The following is a 23,188-nucleotide window of genomic DNA, read 5'->3' on the forward strand; positions in this document are numbered from 1 at the left end:
AATAAGGGAGGCAAGAATGTGGAGCCTTGGAAAGTCATCAATTTATTTTAATTTTTTCTCCCCCCACTTCTCTCTCTCTTTCTCTCTCTCTCGATTACACACACACGCACACACACACACACACACATATGTATACTTACTTACTGTATGTACGAGTATCCCCAAAATGATAGTTGTATATGACTTTTTGAAGAGTGTTCTGTAATGCACACGATAAATAAGTCCTACTGGAAATAAAAGGTCTTTTCACTAATGAAAATTATCACGAGTATGGTTCCAGAGTATACAAACTTGGCTCTTACACAGACATACCGTATCCTATTAATTAATATATTTACTTGGTGAAAAAGAGAAAAGACTGCCTTGGGGGAAAAAAGGAGAGGGTGGTGGTTAATAAAATGCCTTATGGGGAATTCACAAATCCCAGAAAATACAGCACTCTCCTTTCTACTTTATATACTCAAGACACCATCTTGAATCCTGTATTCCCTCCTGGGCCAGACACATGACAAGAGCAATACTTTATTAGAGAAGAACCCAAGAAAGGCAATCAAACCACTCAGAAAAAACAACAGTTAAGAAACTAAGGTCACTTAAGTCTGCACATAAGGAAAATGTGACTAATTTATTTAATGGCTGTCATAAAGGGATTAGATCTACTCTATGGTGCTTTCCAAAATAGGCACACTCAGTGTTTTACTCATTTAAAAAATAAAACTTGAACACATTCTTAGTGTAACATGCTGTGCTAGATGAGGTGGGATATACAAAGGTAATCAGACAAAAGTCTTGTTCTCACAGAGTATACAGTCGAAGGAAATTTAAGGCATCAAGTTAGGGTATGTGCGCTGTCGAGGATCTGGAACAGTGCGTGGTATATAATGGACACTTGGTAAATATTTGTCTGAATGAGTAAATGACTGCAACTCTCACCCCCACGGATCTTGCAACTCCCTGCCTGACTGAGTTCCATCAACTGATGTGGCTGCCTCATGTTCTCCATCAAAGGGTAGGCAACCTTCCCAAATGGAGACGAGCTATTCGTCTCCACAAGCAGGAGGGGAGGGAGAGGGAGAGAGGGAGAGGGACTCTCAGCAGACTCTGTGCTGAGCAGGGAGCCCGACGAGGGGCTCCATCAAAACACCCTGGGATCACGACCTGAGTGGAAACCAAGAGTCAAATGCTTAACCGACTGCACCCCCCAGGTACCCCGAGATGAGCCATTCTTTATTCACAATACAAGTACAGATAATACACAAGGCAGAAACAATCACCTGCCAGAGAAGACACTCAAAAAGTGCTATGTGAATTTAGAAGCTGAAGAAATTAAAAATAAAAATTACAGGAAGGCAGATTTTAGCTCAATCTAATAATTGAAGATGCCCAACCAAGAAACAAGTACTACCGAACTCCCAGCTCACCAAATTGAAACTGTCCCTTCTGAAGCCTCTCATCTGAGGGTTACTTTACACTGTTCCGCCCTCCATTATCTGGAAATACCGTCCAGGGCTATTCATTTTACAGGGTCATCAGGAATATAGTCTGCTGTAAATCACAGAGTCTGCCAGGTAGAATGGTTTGCCTACACCAAAAGTGGGTAACGAGCAAATCAGCCCTCCAAATCTTTCAGTATAAAGCTAATTCTTCCCTGATCAAGAACCACAGCTTCACACACAGTCGAGAGAGTATTTCTGTTATCTGGGCTTTTCTAAGGTGATATCACACATTCTTAGATAGAACTATGAGACAAGAAGTCTTTAGAGACTGGTCACTATTACATACCTACATCTCTACTGGTCTAGTTGCTACTAAAGAAATTCTATCTAGAGAACCACTGAGTTGTGTGGACAGAGCAACCTGAGTTCTCCGGAGTATCATATGATAAACAATAAAATTATGACTTTCGCAAATGCCTTTGAGTGAAATGAAAAAATCCTTTGAGACCTGGTTTTTAAAAATGTTACACTTAGAGCTGATGCCTCCATTTGGTGACAACTCTGTGTATCATTTGTTGGTAGCAAAACAAAATCACCAGATCATCTGTCGATGACTCTATTTCCATAAAGGGAAACCTCAGCGTATCCTTCTACCATGTATATATTTTTAAATAAATAAGCAATAAAATTTAATTATCTTGATTTTAAAGACTGAAAATGTAATATAAAAGAAACATTAAGTACTTTGTGTTTTTTGAGGTATGTACAACTCTACTTTGCAATACCTAACTTCATTCAGCACTCTTCCTTTACAGATGCTTTGAGTGATTTAATTTCAAAGAAAAGCCCTAGCAATGCATCATGTGGCAACACTGTGTGGCCAAGGAGACTCAAAATGGAGGCACGCTGGAGCTCGTAGTAAATGCCTCAAGCTAACAGGACAATGACAGCCTTTACTGTATAAGCATTTCCATGAACTTACAATGTAGCGCAGAACTATCACAGGCAACCTATGAACCCAAACCAGAGTGCTGACATATGTGACAGGAATCCATGCTCTTTAACTTTTAAAAATTAGGTGACAATTGAATGCATGAGGATTTTACACAATAATTAAAGGCATCTGACTTTCTGCTTGTTTTTCAAATTTAGACAATCTGGCACGACTGGGATTATCTTCTAAATGACAGTGATTAGCAGGACCCCACAGAGGCTAGGCCCTCCAGTTTGGCTAAGTCTCCATTTACGCCAAAGTCACTCATTTATGTTATCAGTCAAGCTCCTGTTAAGTCTGTGACCTTTTATTTCAAGGAAGAAATGTCTAATGAAGGGAGATAAAAGCAAAGATAATATAAAGATAACCCCGATAACCTCAATATAATCAGGTACACATTTACACACACCGAGTTCTAAGCATTCATGAACGTTAACTCCTTCTGGATTTCAACCATGAAACAGAATGGCCCTACTGACCGGTGCCCACAGTGAGATACTTCATTTATTCACTTCACTGCGGATGTTTCACTTATGGATAGCTGACAGTTAGGGTCATCTTGAAAGGCTCCAAAACGATAAACTGATAATGAAGGAATTATGAAACAGTGTCCTCCTCTGCCCACCTACCACCTTCCCCCGCCGCCGAAAATCCAAGAATTTTCCATGGATGAAGATGGCAGAAAATACGAACTTAACATGTATTTATCACAAGAAATCATGTGTTGTGTAGTTTTAAGAATACTTCCTTATTCCAAATTGCTAACTTGGAGTTGATATTGATATAATCTTCCAAAATGTTGCTAACATGATTGAGTCTTTTCCTTCCCCCAGCCTCATTACATTCAGATGCTGGTACTAAGCATAATGTTAAGCATTGTAATTCTGCCTTTATTAGATTCAGGTATATAAATGGCATCCCAGTGAGCGTGGTGAATTTTGATCATTATTTCTCCACTCAAGTTATGTTCATCTTCCTGCTGAGAGGATGATCACAGAGTTTTACCACAAGCCCAAGGGACCCATTATTTATTATATTACATTTTATGGTGTGGAGTAAATAAATAGCATTAAAGTACTAAATTCATTCACAGAGATGAACTGTATTCATAAACTGGAGAAATTCTTTAAATCAAGCCTATGCTGCTAATAGGCTCTTCATAAAAATGCAGAAAACATCCATTGTAATATGGCAGCAATAAAAGGAGACAGCTGGGTTAACACACAGAAATACCAGAAGGCAAACATTCTAGGCAAGGCACACAAATGGCATATAACCGAATCACGAGGTTAAACACACAAACCTCACTTACTAATCTGTCGTTTTCATGTAAGTGGACTGTAATAATTCACACCTTAAAAATAATATAATTATCGTAACAGCAGAATTCAAAATAAACTAAGTGTAACAATGTGTGAAGAATTCAGCAACCCCAAGCCCTCTTAAGACCTGCCTTAATTAGCCATGCATTTTGTCTTAATCAGCGTGTCTTACATTAAAAGGCCATTTGGTAGGGAATGTGTGTGCATTTGTCTTTTGTATTATATATAATCCACTCCCATTTCCATCTCTGACTTCTAGGGTCTCCCACATTGCTTTTGGTATGGCTTTTGACTATAAAAGATTTTCTAGCCACCAATCCAAAGGGATTTTCTTTCCCCATTCTTCATGTGACTTTTAATCATTTAAGGTAACCTACAATTCTGTATTTCTTTCTTGGCAGATATAAATTCAGTAGTACTTGAGAGTGACACAAATTTCTTACCGCCCTTGGACTTCACTACGGAAAGTCACTGTGGGTCTCAAGCGTCAGGCCCCATACTACCCTAGCATCTGTTCCTCCTTATACAGTGCTGTGCCAACACTACCCACATGACTGAGTATTTTTAACAATAGGAAGGATAATGAATTTTCTGTGTCAATTACAACATTCACTGAGTACTTTAAGGTGGTACAATACAGAAATAAAGAACAAAGAAAATAAGTATTAACAAAGTATCATGGTAATTATTTGAAATCATACTTAAGAGGAGAACCATAAAAACTATAATCAACATATGAAAGGGGGCAAGGAGAAAGGCATGGATGCTGTGTCTTTGTTTTTGAGATTCCTCTTTAAGCTAATCAGAGATAATCGGAAGCTGTGTATCAAATACAGAACGGAAGCTAAGGCAGAGCCAGGTGCCCAGAGCGAAGTCAGAAGTCTGGAGGCGAGGGAGAGATTCCAAATGAAAGCATATGAGGGAAGAGCAAGACAAGACAACAATGAGTGTGGTTAGACCAAGTAACGATCTGAGTTAGGGCACACATAGCAACAATGAATGGAACTTTTCAAGATGGGAATAAATGAGGAAAAGAACAAGGAAAAAAAAAATACACAAGAGACCAGGCAGAAGAGACCAAGCTGACATCAGCACAGAGTCCAGAAGAATGAGCAGGGAATCTGGGAAAAGGGAAAAAAAATAGATTTAGGTATCACCATAACCAACTTAATAACTCACACCAGTGTTTCAGGGATTTGGGGTAAAATTACTTGCTTCTTCCCAGCCAACCCTAGTAACTTCTTCATTTGATCCTAAAGGCTGCGCCCAAAGGCCAAGCATAGAGTTTCCAACTTCCCTACCAGGAATTCTCTTTAAAAGGGGTTCCTTTAAGGAATCAACACCTGAAAGGCAGAGTAAGGAAGAGGGAGGCCGGGCCCAGGCAGATAATTCGTTCTTTCACTTCGCCTCCAGAGATAAAAGGTGCTGAGACAGTCTCCGTACCAGCTTCTCCAAAATCAAGTCCTGTGAGGACCAGTCGCCGGGTATGGAGGCAGGTCCTTGTGAGTAAGCAGGAATGAGCCCAGTGTGGGATTTCCAGAAGGGAGGTATAAAATTTCAGTGCGCTGACATTACATCAGGGAGCATATTTCCTGAAAATGAGTTTGTAAAAGCTGATTGATCCATTCGTTTGTTCAACATTCTTCACTTTGCAAACACGTATAAAGCAACAACTGTTTGCTGGGCTGGAGGACAGCCGTCCTTCAAGAGGCAAGCCCTTAAGTGATTCGCTGTGTAATGAGGGTGATGGAGAGCCTAGCAGCATCTGACAGAGCTGTCCCCTTTCCTTAAGACACCTCCTTCCCTTGGTTGCCTAAAAACTAACTTCTCTTGGTCTTTTGCTTCCTCACTGTCTGTTCCTTTTTGAAAAAGCTCTGTCAGGAGCTCTGCCTCTTCCCAACCTACACGATGTAGGTCCCAGGTCTTGAAGTCTTTTCTTTACCTGTGCTTCCACCCAAGTGGATTATATCCTGTCTCAGAGCCTTTCACAGCCCTGGAATGTTGGTGACTTTCAAATTTATAACTGTGGGGTGTCTGGGTGGCTCAGTTGTTGGGCGTCTGCCTTTGGCCCAGGGTCCTGGGCTGGAGACCCACATCAGGCGCCCCGCTCAGCGGGAAGCCTACTTCTCCCTCTCACACTCCTCCCCTGCTTGTATTCCTTCTCTCTCTGTGTCTCTCCCTCTCTCTGTGTGTCTCTCTCTGTCAAATAAATAAATAAAATCTTAAAAAAAAAGTATATCTATGGTCTTCCATGAGGACCAGTACCGTAGCTCTAACTGCATATGACTCTCCCATTTTTAATTTAAATTCATTAAAGTAAAGACAAATAAGAAATCAGCCCCTCAGTTGCACTAGCCACAACTGAAGCGCTTAACAGCCACGTGGCTAATGGCTATCATATCGGACAGTGAAGTTATAAAAAAAAGTTCTACTGGACAACGCTGGTTTAGTTCTCACTTCCAAACTATAGAGTCTTGTATCCAACTAACCACTCAACATACGGATTTGGCTAATCTAACAGGCGTCTCAAATTTCCATCTTCAAGACTGAACTCAGGATCTTACCCCCCAACTAGCTCTTCCTGCAATCTTCACCCTCTTTGGAAATCCCACCTTCATTCTTCTTGCTGTTTGGGTCAAAAACCTTTGAGATCTGCTTGACTCCTCTTCTTCTCACACTCCTATTCAACCCATTGGCCAGTCTTCCCAGTCTTCCCAGGACATCCGGAGTGGGACCCCCTCTCACCTACACTGCCGTCAACCTAGTTCAGGTCGGCGTTTCTAACCTAAATTATTGCAGAGGCTTTTTATTCTTTGCTACTACTTTTGCCCCCTTATGGTACATTTATCATATGGCAGCAAAAGTAATCCTTTACAAAATTAAATCAGATTACGACATTCCTCTTTTCAAAAGTCTCCAATAGTTTCCCACCTCGCCCAGGGTAAAATCCCAAATGCTTAGCACTATCTAAAAGGCCTTAGGGTGGGAGGATGAGGATTAAGAAGGGCACTTGTTGGGATGAGCACTGGGGTTTGTACCCAAGTGTTGAATCACTGTATTTATACACCCGAAACTAATATTACTCTGTATGTTAAGTGGAAATTAAATAAAAACATAAAAACTCTTTCCTCTGCCTAGAAGGCTTCTTTCCTAGGTATCTCATGGTTTGCTGCTCCCTAATTTCATTCAAGTCTTTGCCTGAACACTTTCTCCGAACACCTTATATAAAACAGCAACTTATCTGCCTCCTTCCCACCCTGCTTTATTTTTCTTCAAGTATTTACCATCCTGAGGTATTTTAATTTGTTTATCGTCTGAATCTCCCATTAGAATATAAACTCCTTAAGAGCAGGGGCTTCATTTGTTTCGTTGCTTGATGCATAACAGAAGCTAAATAAATATTTGTTAAATACAAACAAAACACTGTATCATTGTGGTGAATGCCCTCACACAGAATGTATACAAATGTTCTCTAGATCCGTCAACTCAGTCAACCAACTGGGACTATCTTCATTGGGCAAACAATATCCACAAGTGTAGAGACTCGGGTACTAACAAACATGCACACAGATCCCCCAGCTTAGCCAAGAGTCTGCCCTTGTTTTCGCTCTTCCTGCCCCCACTTCACAACAGCTCCCCAGGCGCTGATGCTGAGGCCGGCTCTACACTCAGGCAGCCTCATCACCCACACCCCTGACCTGGGACGCCTGACAACTCCTCTTCCTTACCCACTGCTGGAAACATCCTTCCTTGTCCATCTCCGGGCACCACCGCAGGCTCCGCAAGCACCAAAGACAGCTTGCTCTGCCCTTCATCTCTCCCCTCCAGACGTGGCCTCCTTGAGGAAGGGAGCATCTGTGCTGAGGCACCGGTAGGGCCAATGCGCCATCTTGTCCAAAGAGAGGGAGTTCACCCAATATGCCTTGGCAACTAGGAAGGGGAAGATGACGGAGTAGGACACAAAGAGAGAGGCTAAAAAGGGAGAACAATCCTGATGGGCCTACCAAGAAGGACCCTGCATCCTCCCCGCCAAGCGCAGACTTGCCCTTCCCAGAACTGCCATTGCATCCAGGTCACGTTATGATCCTCACATCAGTGAGCCTTGGAAACTGCCCCTCACCACCTACCTCTCTCAAGTACGAAACCTCGGCCCTGGTCTTTGGTAACCACAAGTAGGGCACGTTGAGGGTAATGTCCTTATTCTCTAAAATAAGAAGGTTGGACTGGATGATCTCTAAGGTCCCTTTTATTTACCAAGTCCCAGCAGGGCCTATGAACTTCTGACCCTCCTGCAGGCTTCAGTAGGAAGAGATGTGCTCCCAGAATCTCAAGCCGACTCTAAACCCATTTCCAGACACAAATTTTAGTTAAATTTGAGAAAGCAACAGTAAGACACTAGAGATAGATGGTGGGTAATACTGTTCTGCAGAGGTTTATACCAAATAAGATTATTTCTATGAGAAAATGCATTCTGAGTTCCAAACAACTAATAAATGAACCAGACATATGAACTATAATCTGTTCACAAGTATGAAACTATACTGTTATGATGCTACTGGGAGCCCTGTTACAGAAAAGCTTCAGAAAAGAGGCAGTTTGGCAAACGACCGTGAACATGACCTAAAGATGCCCACGGACTATTATACAATGTATGTGTACATTTTTACTTGACTTCCATGCATTTCTGGGACACATTTATGAGAAAAGCAAGGTCGTCTTATAACTTATCTTCCATTCATACATTTAATGGCTTTTATTAACCCTGCCTAGATTTATTGCACTTCTTTTGACATTAAAAAACAAACAAACAAGTAAACATTCAGAATATAACCTACAGAGGGCTTCTGTAGTGCACAGATTTTGACAGTGAATCACTACACTCATTTGCGGGGAACAGAGGAGGGACGCTCCCCAGCGCCCAAGACACAACATGGTTGTTCAGCTAAAACACTCTAAACATGACGAGGGAATACAGAGCAGGTGAGCAAACTGCAAAGATATTCTGTTGGAAAAGGGCAAAAAGCATTTATTGTAAAGGCTATCTTTTGTTTATTTGATTATAAAGACTATTTATGTAGTTGTTTGTACCACACCTGCTGGTTCTTAGAAGTTCCAAGTCTTTGAGGTAGAAAACTTGTGATCAGGTATCATCTGAGACAGAGTCTGCTATCATGGAAGAGTCGGGAGACTTGGATTGTTCTGGCTCTGCTTCTACTTCTAAATCCTAGGTAAGTCACAAAGCTTTACTATACTAGCTCCAAATTCCTCTCAAGTTGAATATAGGGGCTAGACTAGGTGACTGGTAATCTTTTCATGAATACAAATCTATAGGTTGAGCTTAAATGTGTGCGGCAGGGAAGCAGTCTATTTCTCTTCCATGGGCTGCTACGCAGCTGGGGCGAAAACCAGCTTCACAGAATGATGAGAAGGAATTTTTAAGGGCTATTCTGGCAAAGTTGGGTTGTCTGCCCACGATCACTTTCAGCGCCGACTGGCAAGTGGATGGGCAGAAATGGCCATGTCATCAGTTGTTTCCAGTGTATTCTAAAGAACACTAGTCCCCAAATCCTTGACTAACGTGTTTATTGTTCACATAACCTTAAAAAAATGTTATATACACTATTTGCCTCTGGAAAGTCACAGTGAGCCATGTGTATGAAAGGCTCTGAAAAGTTCTGCAATAAAGAGTTGCTTATCTTAGTATCAGGCAAACAAGAAAGTATATTACAATTTTCATGGTACTAAAAAGAATTTACTAAAATAGGGTTTCTTGGGAATAAGTAACTGAGTCTTAATTTACCTTTTGGCCTCGGCCCTGAGCACTGCATCTGATATATAACAACGCTCACGATTTTTGAAAAACTGAGTCATGAAACCTGGAAGAGCCTAGAATCTGGAAGCACAGCTGATATTCTTCTGAGGTGTTACCTATACCTAAAGACACCAGTAAAATGTATCAGGAAAGTGCAAATGCAAATTTAAAATGTACAACAACAAAACAACAGCTTTCTAGGAGGACAAAAGAGTAAACTCAAGCCAGTACGTTCCACTGGAATACTCTCCTCTAGCAGTAAAGGAGGAAAACTAGAAACAAAATATACCGCATGGGGCTTAGGAAAGTATTATGTTCCACAGGCGCTCAATCAACATTAGCTGATGCTTCCTAGCAGTGTCCATAACTTATTTATCTACCCACTCATGTTCTCAATGCCTCAATTTCCCTGTCTATAAAACAAACAAATATTTACTGTAAGATAAAATAGCAATCCATACTCTCTGAGGAGCTGGGAGGCTCACTTTCTGTTACAGGAGCATCTGGAAAGAGGCAGATGATGGATGGCGTGTCAATCACCATCATCATCACAACTGTTATTGTGGTGAACGGGTAAGAGAGGCAGCAGGCCCACTCTCCAGGCTCTGGGGTTTGCGGTGTGGGAGATGTGTCCCTTCCACACACCCACGCACTGCTCAGTTTCTTAGGGCAGGGCGGAAAAGATGAGAATTGATTGCTAAGGCAATAAAAGTGAATGTAGCTCGGTTCCTGTTATTTGCATTAATAAAGATTTCCTTTTTTGGTCTATGACAAATATTTCTGCCCACAAAGTATTTAGAAATTAAATTATTTACTAGGGTGAGCCAAGACAGAATAGTTAAAAACAAAGCCAAACAAGGTACAGGTTGGGGCTTCGAACAGAGTTGGGAGAGGAGAAAAAAAAAAGGTTTGATTAGAATCTTGACTGTATACCACAGGTTCCTAATCCATCAGTTTGTAAATTACTTGAGAACAGGGACCGTGGCCATCACTCTTACATCCCTAGTGACTGGCACAGTGTCTGGAATACATTACGCACTGAGGAGAGGCTGAAGAAAGGAGAACGCATGAATACCCATGCCTCAGTGTTTCATCCAGTAATAATGCAAACATAACCAGTACGTAAGGGCTGACACTAATGATTCAGTTGTTTGTAAAATGCTTTCAAGGAAAATTTAAAATGTTTCCACCCTCGTTAGCATAAGCTTTAAAAGCAGCAGAAGAAGGGGGAAAAGCCCCCCAGCATCTGCATACTTTCTGTAACATCCACCAGCTTCATGTAGGACATGGCTACCAAACTATACAGCAGTCACCCCAATTCATTCCAGAGAAAAATCACTGCTTCCAACATAATACACTAAAACAAATTTATAAATGTTAATAAAATTTTTAAAAGGTCAGGTCACTCCTTCCTGTAACATATGTCAGGGGGAACCTAAAATATCTCAGTATCAGGTCACTGGCAGGACAGCTATGACATTAAAGAATGGAGAAAATGGAATTTTTTTCTCTTTTAAAATTAGTTAACCAGCACATCTGTCTGCTTCCCCCTGGCTGCCTGGTATGCAGCAAGCACTGTAACAGGGGAAATTTACTGAAACTTACCATTAAATCAATATGGCCGCGCTCTCTACAAGAGGCTGTAAGAGTCATGCATGTGGGAAACCTGAAGGGAACAAATGGACACTGAAAATAAACAAAAATGTTTTTAAAAAGTAAAGGGAAAAAAAAAGTAAAGGGACTCTTCAAATTTCCAAATTTCACAGATCAGGCAGCAAAGCCAGGGTCTTGAAATTTGCCTTATAATCCTTTCTTCCTAGGTTAAAATTAGAGATAGCTCTCTTATTCAAAAATCTAGCATGAAAATGACAGACAAAAGTGAGAGTTCTGGCTGAATTATCAGAAATTACTTTGGAAGAAGGTAATAAAACTGGATTTATAGAAAAGAACCATACCAGCATTTTATTTAGTGACAAATGGAGATGCTATTTCTTTTTCTTTCTTTCTTTTTCTTTCTTTTTTTTTTTTTTTTCCCCTTTTGGCTCATCCATGGAGATTCAGAGGGCAGGGAAAGATGTTGTCAAATAATTCTGCTGGAGAGTAAAATGTGTTCTGAATATCTGAGAAGCAAACAGTGAAAATACAGTCTGTGTAGGTCATACTGACATTCTGAATAGATTAGAAATAATAAATAAGTATATTTATATGTATATGAAATATATATATAAAAGATACATTTACTATAAAATCTGGTGTCTCTAAGAGCTGACCATAAATCCATACATAACCCAATTATCTAAATTTATAGAATATACTAAGAAGATTGCTTTGCAAGTCTTAGAACACTTCAGTTTTATAACTGAAAGGAGTCTTAGAGATCAACTTGGTTAGTAGGGGTACCTGGGTGGTTCAATGGGTTAAGCCTCTGCTTTTGGCTCAGGTCATGATCTCAGGGTCCCGGGATCGAGCCTCACATTGGGCTCTCTGCTCAGCGGGGAGCCTGCTTCCCCCTCTCTCTCTGCCTGCCTCTCTGCCTACTTGTGATCTCTCTATCAAATAAATAAATAAAATCTTTAAAAAAATAAATGTTTACGGTATTTATAAGGCATATTTATACATTTGTATTTGATCCTCATAACCATCACGGGCAATACAGGAAGTTAACTGATTGACCCAAGACTACCCAGCTGTCCATGTGAAAGTCGAAAGGGGAAAAGCACGTTCTAGGTAAACAAACTCTTCACTAAATTAAGAATGGGAAAGGAATCCACGTTAAACAATCACTATAATAAAGGTGTAAATGCCTATAAGTAAAAATAGCAAGCAACTAAAAGAATCACTTTTACAACCTGCATGACAATACATATGCCACAGAAACGGAAACAAATGACCATTCCAGGTTGCTACTGAAGAGAAAGAGGAGAGCACTGCTATTTAATACAGCAGAGTCCCCCGTCACCGTACAATGTCAATGGCGTAAGTATCTTTTACAGTCAGAACGCATGTGCTTACAGAAAGGAAAGGAAAAACAGAGAGATACCACGAAAATCACCTTGAACTTGGCCTGCGGGCTGATTCTTTGCGTTTTTGTATGTGGTTCTGTTTTGTCTTTTTTCATTACCATTATCTAAAGAAGGAAAAATCCCCACCTTGCATGGCAGCCGAGCCCACAGAGACCCATTTTGTCACAGGCCATTAGTGTTCATCATTACACAGCTTAATGCAGTTGTCTGTTCTCTTTAGTGAACTCTGCATAGATTTATCTTCAGCTAATGCTGCAGAGGCTAAGGGAAACTACGAAGGTCTCTGGTTTGTTTGCCTTTATGCGACAGCATTTTTAAATCATTCTGGGCCAAAGGACCCTACAGAGTTGGAGAAGGTAGTATGTGCTTCTCCCTTCATACTGGCTCTAACAGGCAATGTTCACTCACAGGGAAAATGATCTGGGCACACTCAGAGGCACCTTTGTTCTGAGGTGAAGAGCTCTTATCTTGGCTCTGCAGTTCAGAAATCCAGAGAAGGTTTTTTTTTTTTTTGCACAGACACACATATCCGTGCATATCCTGAACTTCACAACCCTATCTGAGACTCTGAAACTTCACTCACTCATTCAACAAACATATATTGAAGGTCTCCTTGTCTGGTACCATTCTAAGTAATAGAGAAACAACAGTGAACCAAACAGATAAAAGTCCCTACCCTTATGCAACTTATACTCTTAGTGGGGTAAGTGGGGACAGTCAGATAAGACCAATACAAGATAAAGTATATAAATGGTGACCAGGGGAACGGGGCGACAGGGACAGGCATATTACAAGTCTAAACAGGACAGCCACCAAAAGCTTTATTAGGAGAGTAATATGTGAGAAGTGCCTTAAAAGCGTTAAGGTAGTGACTCACAGGGGTGGGTGGTGGAAGAACACTAGGGTTGTTCAAAGGTTCAAGGAGAAGTTCAAGGAGAACTGTATGGTTGGAACAAAGTGATCTACAGAGAGGGCTGCAGAAAATGCACTGAGCAGCAACTGGTAGGGGCAGATCACATAGGGCCCTCTAAGTCACCGGAAAAAACTGTTTTTTCCTCTGCGTGAATTGTTACCAGAGAATTTTGAGCCCCAAAATTTATATGACGTAACTTAACACTGACACAGGATCGCTATGGCTAAAAGGGAGGAGAGCAATAGATCAAGCTTGAGACTAGGTTAGGAGCACAATTCAAGTATCCAGGAAGAAATGATGGTGGAAGAGACCAGGAAAATAACTATGAAGGTGAAGAACAATGGTTCGATTCTGGGGTTTACTTATGGAAAAGTCCAAAGGATGTGCTTACGGGGGTGTGAGAAGAAAGGCAGGTTCCTAGGTTTTTGGTCTGAGCAACTGGGCCAATGGTGCTGCTTTCTATTGAGTTGGGGAACTCTGTAAAAGGAGGCAGTTGGTGATAGATGGTGCGGAGCACTGGGATCTCAGTTTTGGACATTTTGAATGTGAGAGTCCCATGTGACAAAGAAGCAGAAGTGTCAGGTAAACCAAAAGACCTAGGCTTTCCGACTGGAGACCACGACAGCAGTCCGGGCAGGAGAGAGGAATTTGGCAGTCATCTGCTTGAGGTGGGTTTTAAAGTCCAAAGACAGGCTGAGCCCACCAGGAAAGTGAAGGTGGCTGAGAAGCAAATCCTAGGCACTCCAGGCCGAGAGGTCAGGGTGAGAGGGACACTCACAAGGAGGGAAGTGAGCAGAATGTGTTATCCTGGGGGTCAAGTGACGAGACGCTCTGAGGAGGAGAGGACAGAAGCCATCTCCCATACTGTAGTTTTAATGACGCATAGAAGGGGTCGGTCACAAGAATGGGGACACTCTGTGCTGACTAGCAGGAAAAGTGAAGACCGGGAGAGAATGCACAGAAAGGGAAGCTGGGGGTTATACCTGTTCTCTGCCATCCCTTTCTGTTTCAATTTCTCCAGTGAGGGAAAAACGAGAGGAAATTAGCCTTATTCCCTACACATGTTATAGTTATGAAAACTGACCAAGCCTGTCACATGTTTTGAGGTCTTGGGAAAAAAGCACAGGAAACCTTACTCCCAGCAGAGCCCACGACTACATTTATTCCGCCACCTGTTGCCATCAGTCTGCTACTGCTCCGACTGCATCTTTTCAGGCCAGACAAAGACATTCTGATATTCTTCTGCTGTTCTCAGTAGAGCAGACACTCAGCTACTACCACGCCCCCCCCGAAACTTTTTCTTATATATGGACTTATTTATGTATTTTGAAGGTGAAAAGGGACGGGACAAAGAAAGGGAGTGTCAAATAGGCTCTCATTTGCTAAAAACTGTGCAGAACTATTATCCTCAACAAAGTAATGCTCTTGAATGTGACATCCAAGGATAATGATTGAGTAAACAAGTCCAAAGCTGCAAAAATGAACGACATATTGAGGTATGATTAAATACCGCACTCAAAACTGCTCCACTCCAAGCTCCCAGAGACACATAATCGCTCTATCTAATAATTTCTCCTCTTCTTGATTTCTCTGCAGCTTTTAATAACTCTCTCCTCCTTTAAACCCTCTTGCATCGTTTCCATAACCGGCTTTACTTCTGTGTCCTTTGCTGTCTCATCACTTCCCTCGTCCTCTTTACATGGCGTGTTCCAAGATTAAATTGACCTCAGCTTTCAATTCTATTCAAGGCTTAAAAATCCCCTCTATGCATAAAATACAGGGATTAAGAGCTCGGATTTAAACATCATCAAGATTTCCACTGAAATCTCACTGTAACAATTACTAGTTGTGTGACCTACGGGAAACTAGAAAAATCTTTTCTGCACCAGTTTCCTCATCTCTACCATTTCCCCATATCCTCATGGATATTAATACCATCCGCTTTATGGAGTTCTGCGAAAGTTTAATGAACTAATCCATGCAAGGCTCAACATCAAGACTGGCATGTATTAAGCATGCAAAAAATATTGACTATTAGTGTGATTCCCGACTATAAATTCCTAGCTCTGGCCTCTCTTTATTTCAAGGGCACTTTCTCCTGCCTACTAGAATTATTCATTTGAATCCCTCAAACTCTCTGTGAACTCAAAACAAAATAATTTAGTATATGTGGATTAAAGAAAATCTACTGTTGAATCATTAGTAAGTCAATTACAGCAAATCATTCAATAAATGTTAGCCTAAGAGAGCAATGAATAAAATGGCATTGGAAAAATAACTTGAAATAAAGACAGTGTCTAGAAAGTATTGAGCCTATGCCTCCTGCAATGCTGTCCTGTCCCACTTTTTTTGCCTTACCAGGCTACATCTAGTCCAGTTTCATTCTTACAATTTTTACGAATAAAAACAGTATGTTTAAAAAAAAAAAAACAGTATGTTTATTCCACCAATCATCCTTGCCCACCCTAGACAAAAGTTACTGGTCTAGGAAATGTCTTAGGAAATTTAGAACCCCATGATTCTAAGGCATTTTTCTCTTTAAAAACAAAACAAAACAAAACAAAAAAACCCTTTTATTATTAATGTATGTCCAGTAACAAATTGCTTCCATTTCAAATATTGTATCCTGGGGTGCCTGGGTGGCTCAGTCAGTTAAGCAGTCAACTCTTGATTATGGCTCAAGTCATAACCTCAGGGTTGTGGGATGGAGCCCCACGTCAGGCTCTGCGCTCAGCAGGGAGTCTGCTTGAGATCCTCTCTCTCCCTTTCCCTCCGCACCCACCTCCACTGGCGCATGCTCTCTCTCAAATAGATAAATAAAATCTTTAAAAAATGTATTTTATTCTATTATCCTAAGAGTTGTTAGGGAGGTGGTACGAAGAACACTGAACACCCACTCACAGTGCTCCTGTCTCACTTATGAACGCACTCAGAAGCACGTTCTCACACCACACTCCTGCTGCGTACGTCGCTCACTGCTTCCTTTTAACGGGATGCTCTATTTGCTGTCAAAACCTAAATTGGCCAATAATCTTTTCTGAAATATAGATTCTCACTGCCATCACACTTCTTTTATTTCACAAATATATAGCCCTTCACCATAAACACTTGATAAAATATAACCACGGGGCCCATCAAATGTGTCTTTTACCATATCCGTGTACACTCCCTATATTCTCCATAGCTATAAACTTTTCCCTTTGAAGAAGGAGATGGATTATCATGGTTTAGAGGTAGTCACTAACATGCACAGATTTCCTCCTGAATTGCTCCGTGACCACACGTAGTAAGATGTGTGTATGGTTCATGGTAATTTTGTGCTTCTTTCTTTCCAATGGCAGTTTTTTCTTTTTTGTTTTTTGTTTTTTTTAATTCAAGAAGAATTGACATACAATATCCTATTAGTTTCAGGTGTTCAACAGAGTGCTGTGACAATTCTATACATTACACAGTGCTCCCCACAGTACGTGAGGTCCCCATCGCTCACCACACAAAGGTAGTACTATTGACTATATTCTCTATGCTCTACTTTTCATCCCCATGACTTACTTTATAACTGGAAATGTGCACCTCTCAAAGTGGGACTTCCCAGAGCCTTACTCTTGGAATACACAGCTTCTCAGGGAGCAACAGAGACCCAGAAAAGCACGTGAGTAGAGTGCGCTCACACGCTCGCTACCCTCCCTTTCAGCTACCTCAACCACTCTTCCCCTCCACCCCTGCCACCCGTGAAAAAGCCCCGGCTGGCTTGAGTGGTGTGCCGCTGAGCGCGCTGAAAGTCAAATAGAGAAGTTCAAATTTTAAATTCACTGTATGGGTACTGTGTTCAGTGACCTTGAGCAAATAATTTTATCTCTTTCGCAGATTCCTGATTTTCAAAATTAAATGACTGTTCTGAAAATGAAGAGAAGTCAAGACGTGAAAAGTCGGTGGTACACAACAAGCACTTAATAAATAGCCGTTCCCAGGCACAGCCTGGCACAGCTTCCCTTTCCATTAAACCTGCACTCCAATTTTTTTTTTTAAAGATTTTATTTATTTGACAGAGAGAGATATAGCAAGAGAGGGAACACAGCAGAAGAGTGGGAGAAGGAGAAGCAGGCTTCCCACTGAGCAGGGAGCCTGATGTGGGGCTTGATCCCAGGACCCCGGAATCATGACCTGAGCTGAAGGCAGACGCTTAACGACTGAACCACCCAGGCACCCCCCTGCACTCCATTTTAATGACATGTTTGGTGTGTAGCCCCGCAGAATCGAAGTGGCATTGGGTCTCCCCATCAAGTAATCAGAAAAAAAAAAAAAAGTTAAGAGAAGAATGGAGGGGAAGAAGAAAGGAAAACTCTAAATTGCACTCAAAGGTTTAACACTCTTCAGACTGAATGCTTTTAAAATTTGCAGGGTTCCACTAGGCCCACTCAGTGGGCGAATATGTACTTTCCCGTGGCGCACAGAGATCAGCGTAAAACAAACCCACCAGCCAGTTAAGAGCTGGCTGCCTGCTACAAAGGGCCTTTCACATGATGCTGCAGAAACGCAACCTCAGAGGGACGGGCATCTTGATCAGCATTCTCTCCCCTTCCATTTGTTCTTTTTAAAAATTACTGCAGTCAACTCAGGCAGCTGTCTCTCTACGCCTCCACATTTCCCTTCACCCGAGCTCCCAGAGAGCAGTTTTCCCATCCTCACCTCTGCCTGGAAAATACTCAATAAAGAAATGAGTGGAAACAAATTAGTCATTCTGCAGTCTATTGATTAAGCCCCACTAAATCAGGGTCACACTGGGTACGCTTTGGGGGAAGGGAAGCAATCAATCCAAGGCTGAAAAAAAAAAAAATGGAAATACACTCAGAAGTTTCAGTCCTTTTTACCTTGTTATTAACATTCAGGTGGTGAGTCCTAAGCATATGGCTCAAGGGCCCTAACAAACCCTGCAACCGGGGAAGGGAAAGTGCATTATTAACTCCATACACTGATGGCTGGTGGCAGATGGGTGCGAGCTTCTGCTTCCTGAGTTGTAGAGAAATGGACGCTAGGAAAAGAAGACGTCCAGGGTGGAAGACAGTTCAGTTAGATCTTACTTATCTCTGGGAAAATCTATGTCCTCGAAGGCTGCTAAAAAAGTAAATTGCCTCTTCCTCCATCTGAACTAAAGCAAGGAGGGTTTTTCAGAATCCCAAGTGACACACAAAGCTTATGTAACAGCAAGACTAGGAAGGTGACTGGTGGCCTTTCTGATGCGTAGCACGAGAGAAGTCAGTGAGACTATGTGATCCTACAGGATGCCAACCTCCGTGTGTTGAGGAGCCTCCTACAGAACCTGTTTAAAATGCTGATCCCCTGGGGTGCCTGGGTGGCTCAGTGGGTTAAAGTCTCTGCCTTCGGCTCAGTTCATGATCCCAGCGTCCTGGAATCAAGCCCCACATCGGGCTCTCTGCTCAGCGGGGAGCCTGCTTCCTCTTCTCTCTCTCTGCCTGCCTCTCTGACTACTTGTGATTTCTGTCAAATAAATAAATAAAATATTTAAAATAAAATAAAATAAAATAAAATAAAATAAAATAAAATAAAATCCTGATCCCGTATGCTGTGGCCAGAGTTCTGACCCAGCAGGTCGAAAGTAAGGACCAGGAAGCCACCTTTTTAATAAGTTCCTTTGCTGACTTAATACAGGTGGTTCTTGGAACACACTTTGACAAACACTGCAAAAGGATAAGACAGAACCAAAATAAGCAATAATTTTGATTTGTGGGGGGGGGGGGAAGTAGAGAGAGATTCAAGTGGCAAAACCAGTCTTCTCTCCCTACAACCAGGCTATATGACAAGGCCCTTTGAGCATCCTCAGTAGACATCCACTTTGGGAATAAACGAGTGAGTGTCCTTATTTACTGAGGACCTATGTGATCTTCAACAACTCTAGGAAATGACTACTACTACTGTATCCTCATGAGCAAGATAAAGAAACCAAGAGGAAACAACTTGCCCAGTGTAACACAAGCAAAACATCGTGCAGCTATGTCCACGCTACCCAATAGTCTACCTGCTCCTGTCCACTCTGGATTGTCCACTGCAAATGGTCTGAAGGTATTTTTCCTAAGAGAGGACACCACAGCTGCTTCTGTCCTGGAGAAATAAGCCCCCAATAATGGTATTTTCTCCCCTTTAACTTTACCACAAAAAACAGCTTCCCTCAATTCTGGAACTCCTTACCTGAACACAGGACAGTAATTTTTAACCTGCTAGAATTCGGTGAGACCCTAGAAAGATACCAGGGAGGAGGAGGCCCATAAACACCTGGTTGGACTTTCAAGCCAAAGTCAAGGAAGAGCAAGGGCTTAGTGACCAAACAAGTTCATACCAGCATAATCTGGCGCTGGTAATAGGGAATCACTGAATTTGACAGTCAAGGTCTTAGACTCTCCTAAGTACTCAGAGATATAAGCGGCAAGTGGCGCGCGCTCTCTCTCTCTCTTTCTCTCTCTCTCTCTTCCTTCCACCCCTATGCCTTACTGCCTTTGCATAGGACAAATTCTCTGATAGGAAAATTCCTCCCCCACTTCTAAGTATAATTCACACCCTGCAGGTCTTAGCATAGACATTTGTTACATTATTATAATATAGTATAATATAATTATAGTATAGTATAATAATATTAATATATATAATATAATAAAGGCTGTCTCTACTGTATTCTCCTATTCTTTGTGGCACTTACCTGCTTTCTTCGGGAATGTTTATCCTCCCCGCTAGCCTGTAAACACGAGGGCTGGGAGTGTTACTCGTATCTGTTGTACTCCCTACTGGCTTGCAAAGGACCAAACACATGTATTGTCTCCCTGTAGCAATACAAGGTGGCTAAAAGCAAAGACCATAACTTGATTTCTCCTGAAAGCACAAATCAAGGCAGACCATTGAAAGATGAATAAAGGAAACCCACAGCTCTTGGTTCCAAATTTTTCCATGTATCCTCTGTGACCAGTTCCATTATCTTCCAACACGGATTCCACATTCAACCAAGACAGGATCCACACTGATTTGTAAAACAGTATTACCACTCTTGTTAGATGAGAAACTCAAAAACACACTTTTCCAAAATCATATGCTCAGGAAACTGAAGGTCATTTTTACTTAAACCTTATTTAAGTAGTTTTGTTTTGGTTTTTTTTGTTTTTTTTTTTTTTTTTACTTTTACTCTACTTAACCTTTGTTAGTATAAACTAAAAGTCCATGTTTATACTAAAAGTCTATCAACCCTCTTTAGTTAAAGTGTATTTTCAAATTTGGAGCATCACTGAAATTCAATTCTATCGAGGCAGTTGGAATAGGTTAACAGAACTTCCAAAGACGTCTGAGATCCACGCTAAAAAAAAATGCTCTTACTGAACAAACTATTCTCAGTAACAAAACCCTAAGAACTTAACAGCTATGAACGGCAGTCTCTCGTTAGCGGTGAATGTTAACTACGAGCAAAGAGAAACTGAGGTCCTCAATTCTCTTTTGCTGGACTTCATTAGGTTAAAAGGAAGTGATCATCATGTAGGTGGCATGACTTTTTTCTTTCTGTTTTTCTTTTTTAAACCCTGCCTCAGTTCCCACAAGAGATACCATTTTATCTTACTACACTCACAACAACAACAACAAACCAAACAACTGCCACTCTCCATGATCTCCCTGGCTGTCTTATCTTCACAGGATATGTTAAGATTAGATGAACGCATTTTTTTCCTAAGTGTTATTTATTCTTTGAAACGCTCTTCTGAATTCTTCTCAGGCCCCCAGATCAGATATTTTTCCCTGCTCCCAGGAGTTCATTTTTAATTCTAAACGTCAAAAATAAAATACATGCAAATATCACACAAAACGTTGAAAGAAGTCACTACAGACCTGTACTACATCATGTTGCGGTATTGTAGTTGGTGTGACCTTCCTGTGCCATGTCCTGTACAGACTCAATCCGTTTGAGTCACTGCAACTCCTGTTTTCTGGGGGGGCTGTTTCTGCTAAAGATGGAACGTTTTCATCCAAGTAACTGCCTACCTCTTTTTTCTGTTAGGGTTCACCACAGCACTCACTTAGCGTTAATTTAATGTAAATGTCTCTGTGATGGGTAATTTTATCTGTATTCTGCTGCCACTTCATTTGCAACATTACTCTAATTAATGGGTCATTCATCATTTTACTAGAGCTGTTTTATATTTGAGGGGCTACAGTTACCTTCATAGTAGTTTCAGAATTGGAAAATAATTCTCGCTACTGCGGTCACATACTTCGGATATGTGACAAGACGAAATTCATTTTCCATTTCTCCCCATCGCCAATTTTGCTAATGTCTTTGCATAGGCAGAAAAGAACACAGCATCCTCTATTTATTAATATGAAAGTCCCCCCAAATGACAGTTTTGCTTTTAAAGCTTAAAATTCAGCCCTTAATTATTTATTAAGTCTAAGCAATCTTTCCCTGAGTCCTTCTATAGTAAAAATACAATGGTTGGAGCAATATATCCCATTATTTTATTGTGAATGAGCCCTGAGCAACAGGAAAGGGAAAGAAAGAGAGGTGCTCAGGCCAGGCCTGAGGTAAGGGGACAGGGACAGACATTCCACACACAGCCTTTCCTTTCCACACACAGTTTGCTCTACCTCTGACCAGCAGCCTCCAAATGTTAAGTCCTCTGGGACTGTCTAAAAACGGCAATCCATTCAACTATCCATTTTTAGTTTCTATGACAACAATCTCTATGAAACATCATTTATCAGGACCTTCCTGTTTCAAGTACAGGCTTAAGTAATCTATGTACATTGGCTCGTTTTCTAACAATCCCAACAAAGTCCCTGGTATTAGTCTCATTCTACAGATGAAGAAACTGAGACCGCTGTTAGTTCAGCGGTTAAAATGGGAATGGAGTCCAGATTGGTTAGACTCTGACACCTGAATGTTGATAGCATTTCTTCAGGGCTAAACCACCTTCCTCAGAGCTCTCAGCAACCTAACGAATTTAAGGCCCCCCTTTAAATTCCCAAGGCATATTCTTTCATGCAGAACTGATTTTTATAAACCCTTACTCACGCATGCATAGAACCAGTCCTGGAATGACAGGGATGGCCAGTACACTAGCCGAGTTCTTATTACGGAAAAGCTCCATGTATTAGAAACCCTATCTTATAAGTCCCAAAGGGGGAAAATACATGATATCTAGGAAGAAACTCATTTCTTCCCATGACTGCCTGTATGTTTCCCAACAATGTTTCTTTATTATAATTAGACTTCCTCACCTCCTATTCCTCCAACCCCGAATTCTCTGCTGTCCTGGGCACTCTCGTACCACACACCTATAAAGACAAAGAGCTACGGACAGAGAGCATACCATTCTCACATATTTCTCTTGTTTTCACTTCAATTTCTGCTGTGCAGCTCAGAAACAGAAGTTGTTTGGTAAATGACAACAAGAAGGTTAATAAAATCAGGCTTCCTTTTTCTTATCGGTCCAAAGAGGAAAACAGAGTTACACAGGGAAGAAAATGCAGGCTATACAGGGAAAAGTATTTGCTAAGCTTTAGAGAGTTTACAAGGAATAAGAGGATGTTTGCAGAGCTGAAGACCCAGAGGAAAAAAAAGATTAGAGAAGGTATTTACCCTGTTAACCTGCCAGAAAGAGGTGAAAGTTCTGAGACGTAAACACGTTGCTACTGAAGG

At 41.3% G+C, this 23,188-nt stretch overlaps 1 protein-coding gene across 5 annotated transcripts in view; it reads right to left on the minus strand.

Annotated features, from left to right (window-relative positions):
• EXOC4 (exocyst complex component 4) overlaps window positions 1-23,188 on the minus strand; it is a 726,477-nt gene that overhangs the window by 356,214 nt on the left and 347,075 nt on the right. Inside the window, exon 11 of one of the 5 annotated variants that reach the window (XM_032869020.1) lies at window positions 11,599-11,684. The exons of the other annotated variants lie outside the window; for them this stretch is intronic. Within the exon in view, the coding sequence (XP_032724911.1) occupies window positions 11,645-11,684 (40 nt within the window). The 3' untranslated portion in view covers window positions 11,599-11,644. Of the gene's footprint in view, window positions 1-11,598; window positions 11,685-23,188 lie in introns of those variants that run through there. 5 annotated transcript variants of the gene reach the window in all.

The sequence above is a fragment of the Lontra canadensis genome, unplaced genomic scaffold (genome assembly GCF_010015895.1).
Source record: "Lontra canadensis isolate GAN:19392208 unplaced genomic scaffold, GSC_riverotter_1.0 scaffold2, whole genome shotgun sequence".
NCBI lineage: Eukaryota > Metazoa > Chordata > Mammalia > Carnivora > Mustelidae > Lontra > Lontra canadensis.